This window comes from Salvelinus alpinus, chromosome 32, assembly GCF_045679555.1.
Source record: "Salvelinus alpinus chromosome 32, SLU_Salpinus.1, whole genome shotgun sequence".
Lineage (NCBI taxonomy): Eukaryota > Metazoa > Chordata > Actinopteri > Salmoniformes > Salmonidae > Salvelinus > Salvelinus alpinus.
The window spans coordinates 20,759,071-20,771,775 of record NC_092117.1 but is presented as its reverse complement, the minus strand read 5'-3'; the positions used below and the strand labels follow the sequence as shown (position 1 = coordinate 20,771,775).

The 12,705-nt window shown below is 44.4% G+C and overlaps 1 protein-coding gene across 1 annotated transcript in view; it reads right to left on the bottom strand.

Annotated features, from left to right (window-relative positions):
* The window catches only part of LOC139562466 (serine protease HTRA1A-like), a 39,599-nt gene extending 26,894 nt beyond the window's left edge, over positions 1-12,705 (bottom strand). Inside the window, exons 1-3 of the mRNA XM_071380185.1 lie at positions 12,083-12,705; positions 3,170-3,269; positions 2,417-2,621 (exon numbers count right to left, since the gene is read on the bottom strand). Coding sequence (XP_071236286.1) covers positions 2,417-2,621; positions 3,170-3,269; positions 12,083-12,542 — 765 coding nt within the window. The 5' untranslated portion in view covers positions 12,543-12,705. The remainder of the gene's footprint in view (positions 1-2,416; positions 2,622-3,169; positions 3,270-12,082) is intronic.

The following is a 12,705-nucleotide window of genomic DNA, read 5'->3' as shown; positions in this document are numbered from 1 at the left end:
TTGTTTTTCTGCTCTTTTGCACACCAGTATTTCTACTTGCACATCCTCATCTGCACATATATCACTCCAGTGTAAATTCCTAATTTGTAATTGCTTCGCCACTATTGGCCTATTTATTGCCTTACCTCCTTACTTCATTTGCACAGACTGTATTCAGATTTTACTATTGTGTTATTGACTGTACGTTTGTTTATCCCATGTGTAACTCTGTGTTGTTGTAATTGTCGCACTGCTCTGCTATATCTTGGACAGGTTGCAGTTGTAAATGAGAACTTGTTCTCAACTGGCCTAACTGGTTAAATAAAGGTGAAATAATTACAATTTTTTAAAAATTAAAGGAAAATTGAGGAATACACCACCTCAGTCATCGGCTTCATCAATAAGTGCATCCATGACGTCCCCCCACAGTGACTGTATGTACATATCCCAACCAGAAGCCATTACAGGCAACATCCGCATTGAGCTAAAGGCTAGAGCTACCGCTTTCAAGGAGCGGGACACTAATCCAGACGATTATAAGAAATTCCGTTATGCTCTCAGACGAACTATCAAACAAGCAAAGCGTCAATACAGGATTAAGATTGAATCCTACTACACCGGCTATGACGCTCGTCGGATGCGGCAGGGCTTGAAAACTATTACGGACTACAAAGGGAAACCCAGACGAGAGCTGCCCAGTGACGTGAGCCTACCAGACGAGCTAAATGCCTTTTATGCTCGCTTCGAGGCAAGCAACACTGAAGCACCAGCTATTCTGGATGACTGTGTGATAACGCTCTCCATAGCCAATGTGAACAAATCCTTTAAACAGGTCAACATTCACAAAGCCGCGGGGCCAGACGGATTACCAGGACGTGTACTCAAAGCATGCGCGGACCAACTGTCAAGTGTCTTCACTGACATTTTCCACCTCTCCCTGACCGAGTCTGTAATACCTACATGTTTCAAGCAGACCACCATAGTCCCTGTGCCCACGGAAGCGAAGGTAACCTGCCTAAATGATTACCGCCCCGTGGCACACACGTCGGTAGCCATGAAGTGCTTTGAAAGGCTGGTCATGGCTCACATCAACGGCATCCTCCCGGACGCCCTAGACCCACTCCAATTCGTATACTGCCCCAACAGATCCACAGATGACGCAATCTCAATCGCACTCCACACCGCCCTTTCTCAACTGTACAAAAGGAACACCTATGTGAGAATGCTGTTCATCGACTACAGCTCAGCGTTCAACACCATAGTGCCCACGAACCTCATCACTAAGCTGAGGACTCTGGGACTAAACACCTCCCTCTGCATCGGGATCCTGGACTTCCTGACGGGCCGCCCCCAGGTGGTAAGAGTAGGCAACAACACATCTGCTACGCTGATCCTTAACACTGGGGCCCCTCAGTGGTGTGTACTTAGTCCCCTCCTGCATTCCCTGTTCACCCACGACTGCGTGGCCAAACACAACTCTAACACCATTATTAAGTTTGGTGACGACACAACAGTGGTAGGCCTGATCACCGGCAACGATGAGACGGCCTATGGGGAGGAGGTCAGAGAACTGGCAGTGTGGTGCCAGGACAACAACTTCTCCATCAATGTGAGTAAGACAAAGGAGCTGATCGAGGACTACAGGAAAAGGCAGGCCGAACAGGCCCCGATTAACATCGACGGGGCTGTAGTGGAGCTGGTCGAGAGTTTCAAGTTCCTTGGTGTCCACATCACCAACGAACTATCATGGTCCAAACATACCAAGACAGTCATGAAGAGGGTACGACAAAACCTTTTCCCCCTCAGGAGACTGAAAAGATTTGGCATGTGCCCCCAGATCCTCAAAAGGTTCTACAGCTGCACCATCGAGAGCATCCTGACTGGTTGCATCACCGCCTGGTATGGCAACAGCTCGGCATCTGACCGTAAGGCGCTACAAAGGTTAGTGCAAACAGTCCAGTACATCACTGGGGCCAAGTTTCCTGCCATCCAGGACCTATATAATAAGCGGTGTCAGAGGAAAGCCCATAAAATTGTCAGACTCTCCAGTCACCCTCAGTCATCGGGCATAGACTGTTTTCTCTGCTACCGCACGGTAAGCGGTACTGAAGCGTCAAGTCTAGGACTAAAAGACTCCACAACAGCTTCTACCCCCAAGCCATTAGACTACTGAACAATTCATAAAAATCGCCGCCGAACAATTTACATCGACAATAAATAATAAAACCTGAATCTTGATCTTTGTAACGGAATGTGTAGCACACAACACAAGCGAACTACCACAATTTTGCAACTGTTTCTAAGTGTAAACTTCTTCCCTATGTGTCCGTTTGTCTCCTATGTCAGTTATTCATGGGTTAAGTTGTTCGAATAAAGTCATTTGTACTAAATTCTAAACTGTTGAGCTATGTCTGTGACCTCTGGTGTCCCCTCTTACCGGTGAGTCGATCTTGAGGAGTGCGATGTCGGACTTCTCGTCCATGTCTTTGATATTGGCGTCGTAGGTGGCGCCACTCTTCAGCTCCACCTTTACTCGATGTTTATTGGCCACAACATGGGCGTTGGTCACAATCTGTCCATCCTCCGACACCACGAACCCTGAGCCACTGGACACTGCCACCTCCCGCTTAGAATACGTCATCCTGAGAAAGCGGGAGAGAGGGAGAGAGGGAGAGAGGGAGATAGATATGCAGAAAGGGAGAGAAAGAGAGAGAGATACATTTATAGAGATAAAGGGATGGGAGAAGGGGGATGGAGAGATGAAGACAGGGAAAGAGGATGCAAGACAGAAGGAGAAGTACGTTAAAAGGGAGGGTTTTAACTTAAATGTTTTACCAACTAGTGTGGTCTCACATCCAGGTGGGTTGTAAAGTCAACTCTGGTATGTGTCTACAGATATTCAAGGACGAACACATACACATACACACACAGCTGTGTTTACGTGACATTTCTGGACTTTTTGGAGTGTAAAATGTTTCACCATTAAAAATATTTTCCCTAACCCTAAACCTAACCTTAAACCTAACCCTTCAATTTAAAATAGCATTTGAACAAATTCAGGACCTGAAAAAAGTGATTGTTTTCCTACCTTTTCAGGACATTAAGGTGAAGTGTTAGGACATTGGGGTCCTGATAATGTAGAAAAACAAGTACACACACACACACACACACACACAGGTGCCGCTCTTACTTGCGATAGAGTTCAATGTGAACCACGGCTGAGGCGATCCTCTCCACCACGTCAGCGATAAAGTTGTATTTGTGTCTCAGACTGTTTGGGTTGTCCTGGGCTAGAAATACATCAACAGAGACAGGACGTTGGGATAAAAAATGAACTCAAAAACAACCACAAACACAAATACAACAAAATGATGTAACAGCAATGCAAGAATAAGCCCAGTATATGAAACTGGTCTCAAAGAGAACTGGAAAAGATGACAGTCCGTTTGTGGCATAGACAGAGTCTTCCCCGTGCTTCTGTCTCTGTCTGTAAGTGCCTTTGATTCTTCCGTAAGAAGATAAGTCAGAAAATGTTGATGACTGACCATGTAATTACATCATACTGAGAAGGCATACAAGTATTTTTCCAGGCTGTGAATTACTGTAAGTCTTTTCTGAAGATTATCATAGACATTTTGCTTTTTAAAGACAAGATAATCATGTTTCATCTCCTTTATCTTTCCACACCCCTCAAGTAATTATGTTTAAAATAAAGAAAGCACCATAGCGGTTTTGTCATACAATCCTAAACCTTGCTGTAGTTTGTAAAGGTTGTTTATTTCAATTATATTACGTGGCAAAGAGGCGCCCATAAGCCTAGAAGATGAGTTGTGAAAAAAATACTTCCTGCTTGAGGCAGAGTTAAACCAACACAAGAGTAGAATGAGCACAGTCTTGGCGTACTGTATCCTACTTAATTATATGTTGAGAATACCCCATTTCTTTCCTGTGTAAGAAGGGAAATTCCATGATGGCATTCATATCCTCAGGATAGCTGTAATTTGCCCCAAGATATGGGGATAGTATGATGGCGTAAGTCCCCGGTTCAAATGTTTAAGATATGAGTGCATCGGTCCGCGGGCCTGCTCCGGTATCTAGACCTGAGATCAATCTGAAGTACCTAAGAGTTCATCTTTACCACTTGACCTCTTCATTGTTCAATGTTATGATGATACTTGGCCCGTCCTCTTGACACAGACAGACTGATTTGTTTCCACAGACACATCATTGCATTGGAAATGAAGGAGAATGGGTTTTGGCCAGTTGATGACGAAATCTTTCTTGCTGATTTGGGAAAATCACAAACCAGATGTAGTCAGTGTGTGCTCCTTCCATAGCAGTGCAGGTTACTGTTGCCAGTGTTGCCTCTTCTGTAGACCGTGACAGGATATTTCTTAATGAGACACTCTATCTGAGGAGCTGGGGCTCAGATCAGGTCAACGACTGCTGGAATGAAGTCGACCGCTAGACAAATAGAAAAGCATATGGACCAAGGATGAGAGCATCTACTTGAACCTCAACTCCCTCCAAAATCCTGAATATCATTGGAATGCCTTTGAAAAGGAGTTTTAATAACTATCAGTTTTTACTGTTCTGAAATGATGGAGGACATATGCATAAGCCTTACAGAAGTATATACATACAGTATGTTGAGTCGACCCACATTTACTGTCTGCCATAAATTGACAGAGTAAAATAAAAAATACTTACAGAAATCCTACGCACGCACGCACGCGCGTGTGCACACACACACACAGTTAAACCGAGATAATGGCTTTTTGATTGAAGTGTTCTGACCCCATGCAGGCATGCTTCACTACAGACTGAGAGAGAGGAGAGAGAGGGGGACCAGGGGAGACGCTCTTAAACAGCTATACAAGCTATACATAGGTTAGGGTATTCAAGCATCAGGCTTCAGGTCTCATTTTGAATTGAACAATGTCATATTGATGAAATAAATCAAAACTCCAATTCTACAGAGGCAACGCAAAGCCTATCCTATCAGGGTGTAGATGTAGCCTGTCTATTGTGGCTCCCTGAAAGGTAGTCCTTGTTGTCCTATCAGTTACCTTCTTCTGGCCTGGCTGTCTGGCTGTGCTCCTGTAGCCCTCAACTTCACCTCCTCAGAGGTGGGGGAACCAGACGAAAGAGTGGAGGAGGATGGGGGTAGTATAGTTATCCTAAATGGTTCTGTAGTGCCACATTTTCTCTCGACTTGTCTCGTTACGTCTATGCAACATGTAGCAACACACAAAACCACTCATAAGCTCATACGGCAGGTAGCTCAGCGGTTAAGAGCGTTGGGACTGTAGGCTAACCGTAAGGTTGCTGGTTCGACTCCTCGAGCTGACTAGGTGAAAAATCTGGCGATGTGCCCTTGAGCAAGGCACGTAACCCTAATTGCTCCTGTATGTCACTCTGGATAAGGGCATCTACTAAATGACTCAAATGTAAAAATATAATGAAACGATGTGCTTGTCATGCTGTCCATGGGCCAGCTCAGTAACCTCCTGTCAAAGAGACATTCCACCCCTGGCATTCCATCCCTCTATTAGACACACTGTGTCCATCTCCCTATAATTCCCATATGTCTGCTATACAAAACTCACTGACCTCTCCAGGAAAAGAAACCTGATTCTTGTATCAAGCACTCCCCAACACACACCTGCCTGCCTGTCCACACTGTTGCTGCTTTATGAGTTTTTCCATAAGGAAGCTGCTCTTCCTTTCCCCCATCCTACAGGCAGAGGGATTGGGTTGCAGTGTCAGTGGGGTTGTATTCCCTCTGCGGTATCACTGTAGTCCAGGTCCCTTGCTGCAAGGCTGTGGTGCAGGAAATGCATTGGTTCCACTGAATACACACTCACTAAGTCTTTGAAAGGGTCCCTAAGTCACATGAAACATATTCCCTGAGCTGTGCGAACATACACGGAAAAGCCCAATCCCAATTCAATCCCTAGACCATTGTTTCGTGATAACCCTGCTGGTGAATTTAAAGTGCCAAGAGAGAAAGTGTGAAGGGGAGAGGGAGAGAGGGAGAGAGAAAGAAAGAAAGAAAGAAAAAAGGAAAGAAAGAAAGAAAACAGAGCGCTGAAAGGAAGAGTGGCAAGTGAGAGGCAGAGACGAGAAGGCTGGGAGAAAATACGTGTACGATCAGCATACTGTACATGATCCACCAAGCATAATCACAGACCATTTTCATTCTCTAACTGTACACCAACACAGCTTGCCAATGTAAAGCTAGCAAGCCCCAATCACTCACCAGAGCTATGCATTATGTAGCTGTTCCTTTGGGTGTGAATTGAAATGAAATGCATGAAAAGGTTGTTCTCAGCATCCTAAAGTCAACATGTTTATTCTCTTACCTCTTGTAAAATATCAATACATCTCAAACGTGTTTCTGCAGGCCATATATGCCATTCTGTGACTAAATGAGTTATTTAAGAAAACACACAGCGGGCCCACGGGACAGCAACATTTGACCTAAATCGTGTGCCAGCTCAAACAACTTGCATAATCGACAACTTCAGAAAACAGATTCAAATGACATCATGCACCAATGTAATTTAATGTGTTTGCTTTAAAGAGGCCATTGAGGCCAGTGGTCCGGAGCCTCTCTTTACTTGGCCAGGGGCCTTCATGTAGCTTGGCACAGAGCTGCACTCTGTTTTCTTAGGCTGTCTGGAGCTGGAGAGGAGCTGGATCAAGTGTTTGCATCCCAAATGTTTGCAAAATCACTGAGGAGACACTCTCTGACATAACTTTGGCATGCCTTGTGTGTCCTTGTGTTGGAAAAGGTAAACATATGGAGACATTAAAAATAAATAGTCTACTGTCATACACATACTGTACATTATGTGCCTGCACACGTACATTAACTGTCTGACAATGAATAATCTAGAACCCAAAAGGGTTCTTCAGCTGTCCCCATAGGAGAACCCTTTGAATAACCCTTTTGGGTTCCAAGTAGAACCTTTTCCACGGAGGGTTCTACTTTGAACCAAAAAGGGTTCTACCTGAAACCAAAAAGGGTTCTCCTATGGGGACAGCCGAAGAACCCTTTTGAACCCTTGTGGTCCAACTAAGAACTAAACACATGGGGCCCAATTCCGATTTAGGAAATTACGCCTTTCCTACGCACTCCTTTCCTACTTACTTCTCAGTAGTTGGAATTCAGACTAACATGAAGATGTGTAAAGGGCTTTGCAGGCGTGATTCCATTCCGCTCGCTGAATAAATGTAATTCAATCGCTGAAAACCCTCCCACTCGCTGGACAACAGATTTTCATTCAATACGGTTTTCAGTACATTTATCTTAAGTCATCCCTTTAAATACAGTGTACCTTTTAATTAGAATTTTGTCGACAGATGTAATAGAATATATCGAGAGAACAGGTTCAGAATATTAGCAATCAATGAAAGAAAGCCATCTACAGTATATGCATATGTCTTTGTTTCAGCACCAATTGGTAGCTTTAACAATACTCTGATCTTGTAGATTATTTGGGGTTAGGAAAGTATTTGTGAATCATAAAAAAACAGGTTTGGAAAGCCTTTAGCATGAAAGAAAAAAAACGGTGTTTTGATCCATTCTGAAAATTGCCACATTCTGTCACGTTCGTTGATGGAATGATCGGACCAAGGTGCAGCGTGGTAGGCGTACATCATAGATTTATTAAATTAACACCAAAAAACAAGAAAGATAAACGACACGTAAAGTTTTGTAGCGCTAACACAGCAACTATACAAAAACAAGATCCCACAAACTAAGGTGGGAAAAGGCTGCCTAAGTATGATCCCCAATCAGAGACAGCGATAGACAGCTGCCTCTGATTGGGAACCATACCAGGCCAAACAAAGAAATAGGAAAACTAGATTGCCCACCCTAGTCACACCCTGACCTAACCAAATAGAGAATAAAAAGGCTCTCTAAGGTCAGGGCGTGACACATTCAGTTCTTTAACCCACAGTAATGTTGGAAGATTAGTGTACATAGAATTATAATACGGAGAACAGAGGAAGCAAATTAAGGTAAACTAAACAATGGAATTATATGGAATGATAATGTAGGCTAAACCAACTGAAGGGAACTAAAAGTACATTGGCAGTTGAATATGTGTTGATATTAAGCCTACTGACGGACGATACTGATAGAGGCTAATATTTAACATGATAGAAATGGGAAATAGAGAAAGTCGGAGTAACTCATTATTAAAAGATTTGAGAGTGCCCATCCCTGCAAGTTAAAAGGTTGTACAATTTAAATTCTGCATAATGGCACAGCATTTCATAAACTTTACTGTGGGAAAGTTGATATGTGAATATGCTTCAGTTTGCTCTCATATGACTGGTTTCACACTAAGATTGAATCATACTACACCGGCTTCGACGCTCGTCGGATGTGGCAGGGCTTGCAAACTATTACAGACTACAACGGGAAGCAGCGAGCTGCCCAGTGACACGAGCCTACCAGACGAGCTAAATCACTTCTATGCTCGCTTCGAGGCAAGCAACACTGAGGCATGCATGAGAGCATCAGCTGTTCCGGACGACTGTGTGAACACACTCTCCGTAGCCGACGTAAGACCTTTAAACAGGTCAACACACAAGGGCATGACAAAGCCTATTCCCCCTCAGGAAACTAAAAAGATTTGGCATGGGTCCTGAGATCCTCAAAAGGTTCTACGGCTGCAACATCGAGAGCATCCTGACCGGTTGCATCACTGCCTGGTACGGCAATTGCTCGGCCTCTGACCGCAAGGCAATTCAGAGGGTAGTGCGTACGGCCCAGTACATCACTGGGGCAAAGCTGCCTGCCATCCAGGACCTCTACACCAGGCGGTGTCAGAGGAAGGCCCTAAAATTTGTCAAAGACCCCAGCCACCGCAATCATAGACTGTTCTCTCTACTACCACATGGCAAGCGGTACTGGAGTGCCAAGTCTAGGACAAAAAGGCTTCTCAACAGTTTTTACCCCCAAGCCATAAGACTCCTGAACAGGTAACCAAATGGTTACCCGGACTATTTGCATTGTGTGCCCCCCCAACCCCTCTTTTACACTGCTGCTACTCTCTGTTTATCATATATGCATAGTCACTTTAACTATACATTCATGTACATACTACCTCAATTGGCCCGACCAATCAGTGCTCTTGCACATTGGCTAACCGGGCTATCTGCATCGTGTCCCACCAGCTGCCAACCCCTCTTTTTATGCTACTGCTACTCTCTGTTCATCATATATGCATAGTCACTTTAACCATACCTACATGTACATACTACCTCAATAAGCCTGACTAACCGGTGTCTGTATATAGCCTTGCTACTGTTATTTTCAAATGTAATTTTACTGTTGTTTTATTTCTTTGCTTACCTACACACACACACACACACACACACACACACACACACACACACACACACACACACACACACACACACACACACACACACACACACACACACACACACACACACACACACACACACACACACACACACACATACACACACCTTTTTTTTTCTCGCACTATTGGTTAGAGCCTGTAAGTAAGCATTTCACTGTCGTATTCGGCGCACGTGACAGATAAACTTAGATTTGATTTGACTCCAGCAATTCTAAGTTCAAATTTATCTGAAACAAGTGTCAATCAGATTAGTCATTGACCTAGCTCTTATCAAGCTCTTATCAAGTTGCATGGAGAATGTTATTATTTATATCAGAAAAAAAAGAAAGTAGATGCTTTTTCCACTTGGAACCGGTAGGTTCGCTAGACCTTATTCATGGTTTCCTCGAGTGTAAAGGTGGTGGAATTAAGTCAAGGTCAGAATACAGCATATTTGTAGACATACCTCCGCCTCACCTTCATTTAGTCTAAACTACATGACCAGGAGTATGTGGACACCTGCTCGTCAAACATCTCATTCCAAAATCATGGGCATTAATATGGAGTTGGTCCCCCCCTTTGCCTCTATAACAGCCTCCACTCTTCTGGGAAGGCCTTCCACTAGATGTTGGAACATTGCTGCAGGGACTTGCTTCCATTCAGCCAAAAGAATATTAGTGAGGTTAGGCAATTAGGGCTGGCTCGTAGTTGGTGTTCCAATTCATCCCAAATGTGTTCTATGGGGTTGAGGTCAGGGCTCTGTGCAGGCCAGTCAAGTTCTTCCACACCGATCTCGACAAACCATTTCTGTATGGACCTCGCTTCCTGCACGGGGGCATTGTTATGTTGAAACAGGAAAGGACCTTCCAAAAACTGTTGCCACAAAGTTGGAAGCACAGCATCGTCTAGAATGTCATTGTATGATGTAGCATTAAGATTTCCCTTCACTGGCACTAAGGAGCCTAGCCCGAACCATGAAAAACAGCCCCAGACCATTATTCCTCCTCCACCAAACTTTACAGTTGGCACTATGCATTGGGGCAGGTAACGTTCACCTTGCATCCGCCAAACCCAGATTTGTCTGTTGGACTGCCAGATAGTGAAGTGTGATTCATCACTCCAGAGAACACGTTTCCACTGCTCTAGAGTCCAATGGCGGTGAGCTTTACACCACTCCAGCCGACACTTGGCATTGCGCATGGTGATCTTAGGCTTGTGTGCGGCTGCTCGGCCAAGGAAACCCATTTCATGAAGGTCCTGACGAACAGTTATTGTGCTGATGTTGCTTCCAGAGACACTTTGGAACTCGGTAGTGAGTGTTGCAACCGAGGACAGACAATTATTTCACGCCACACGCTTCAGCACTCGGCTGTCCCGTTCTGTGAGCTTGTGTGGCCTGCCACTTCGCAGCTGAGCCGTTGATGCTCCTAGATGTTTCCACTTCACAATAACAGCACTTACAGTTGACCGGGGCAGTTCTAGAAGGCCAGAAATTTGACGAACTGACTTGTTGGAAAGGTGGCATCCTGTGACGGTGCAATGTTGAAAATCACTGAGCTCTTCAGTAAGGCCATTCTTCTGTCAATGTTTGTCTATGGAGATCGCATGGCTGTGTGCTCGATTTTATACACCTGTCAGCAATGGGTGTGGCTGAAATAGCCAAATCCACTAATTTGAAGGGGTGTCCACATACATTAAATATATAAAAGTATCTCTACCCACAATGAATAGCAGGTGAATAGCACACTAGAAAGGGAATTCCATTCCATTTCGGGTCAGAATCGGGCCCTTGGAGCACATAAAACACACAAACACAGTTAAAGATCACTGGCTCATCTCTCTACCACCTGTAGGTGAGTTGTGAGTGTGAAGGTTGTCTTTGTACCATCCTCAGTGTCATTCACATTTCAGAACAGAATTCACTATGCTATGACACAATGCACTTGCAATTAGAAAGTTGAGGGAAATAGAAACCGCTTAAAAGGCTGCCACAAATCTATTAATGTTATGATATTTAATAACGGAAAAAAAATGTCTGGGATGGATAGATGGTCTGGTTTATGTTGTGCCCCACTGACTCTGATAATAAGTGTCTCCGTTTGCAGGTCAGCTGCACTGGCTGAAACTGAGTCCAAACAATTAAATAATACATTATCCATGGTGAAGTCAGCAACAATGACCTATTGCATTAATTATGCTACTTTAGATCAATTAATTTGGAGGGTTATTCCCATGTGACTGTACGCATACCAGAGCTAATCCATACGTTAATAACAAGTTAATAGAATTAGTGACTTAGTTCAAACAAGCAAAACTAAGCAAGGATTACTGCTTTTCATGAGTGAATGAACAAAACCAAAAACCAACGCATTTCAATGGTAGCCTTTGTTTTACTGTCAAAGGACACGATGTTTGTGCGCGTGGGATACATAATCAGCTGCCATATCTGGATGTTGTTGCCCACCAGACTGTCACACACTGATTCCTTTCTGGTGAGAATTCATGACTCTAAGTATCAGCAAGGCTGAATCTGATTTGGTATAGATTGGATTTTCGCGTAAAGCTTCCATTGAATGGAAAAATTATGCGTAATCGAGTTATGCTCACTGATTTAAAGTTAGGAAGCCACCAGAAATAATGAATATGAAATACACAAAACAGCACATTCAAGACGGTGAAATGGGAATTGTATGTATAATATTCTTCAAAGCCTTTACCTTTCCCACAAGCTCCCCGTTGAATGAACATAACAGGAGGCTGCTGAAGTTTCAGTGCCCGGTTGCTGACTCTCTTGAGCTCGCAGATGTTACGGTAGGATACACCGTCGCTACCACATACAGGGTCCGTAGTTTTGCAGGCGCAAACGCCGCTCTTCCCTCTTCTTCTGACGGTGGCAGAGTACCCCACTCCACCGGACACCGAACACTCCAACCCCTCTCCGCATACCGGGTCTCCAAGCTTTCCATTGCCGCCGCACGCTTCGCCGTCTCCAGAGGCACACACGGGGCAGCAGTTGCAGTGGTCCAGGACTTGTCCTGCTAAGCACTCCGCTGGCATACGGGGACACATCGCCTTGTGACAACGACTGGGACAGCTGATAACGTACCTATTGGAGATCTGTGCTTCAGCAAGTAGGGATGCCAAGCAAACGGTTACGCACAATATTGACCAAAACATGGTGGTTTACTGTGAAACACAGTTTCAAAATATGGGGAAGTAAAAAGTGTCCGGGCTTCTCTAAACTTGCAGTACTTTGGTACATGTGAGCTGAGGAGTGTAGAGCAGAGCAGTTGATGTAAGGGATTAAGAGAAGCTCCACTTCCACTGTGCACCAATAAGC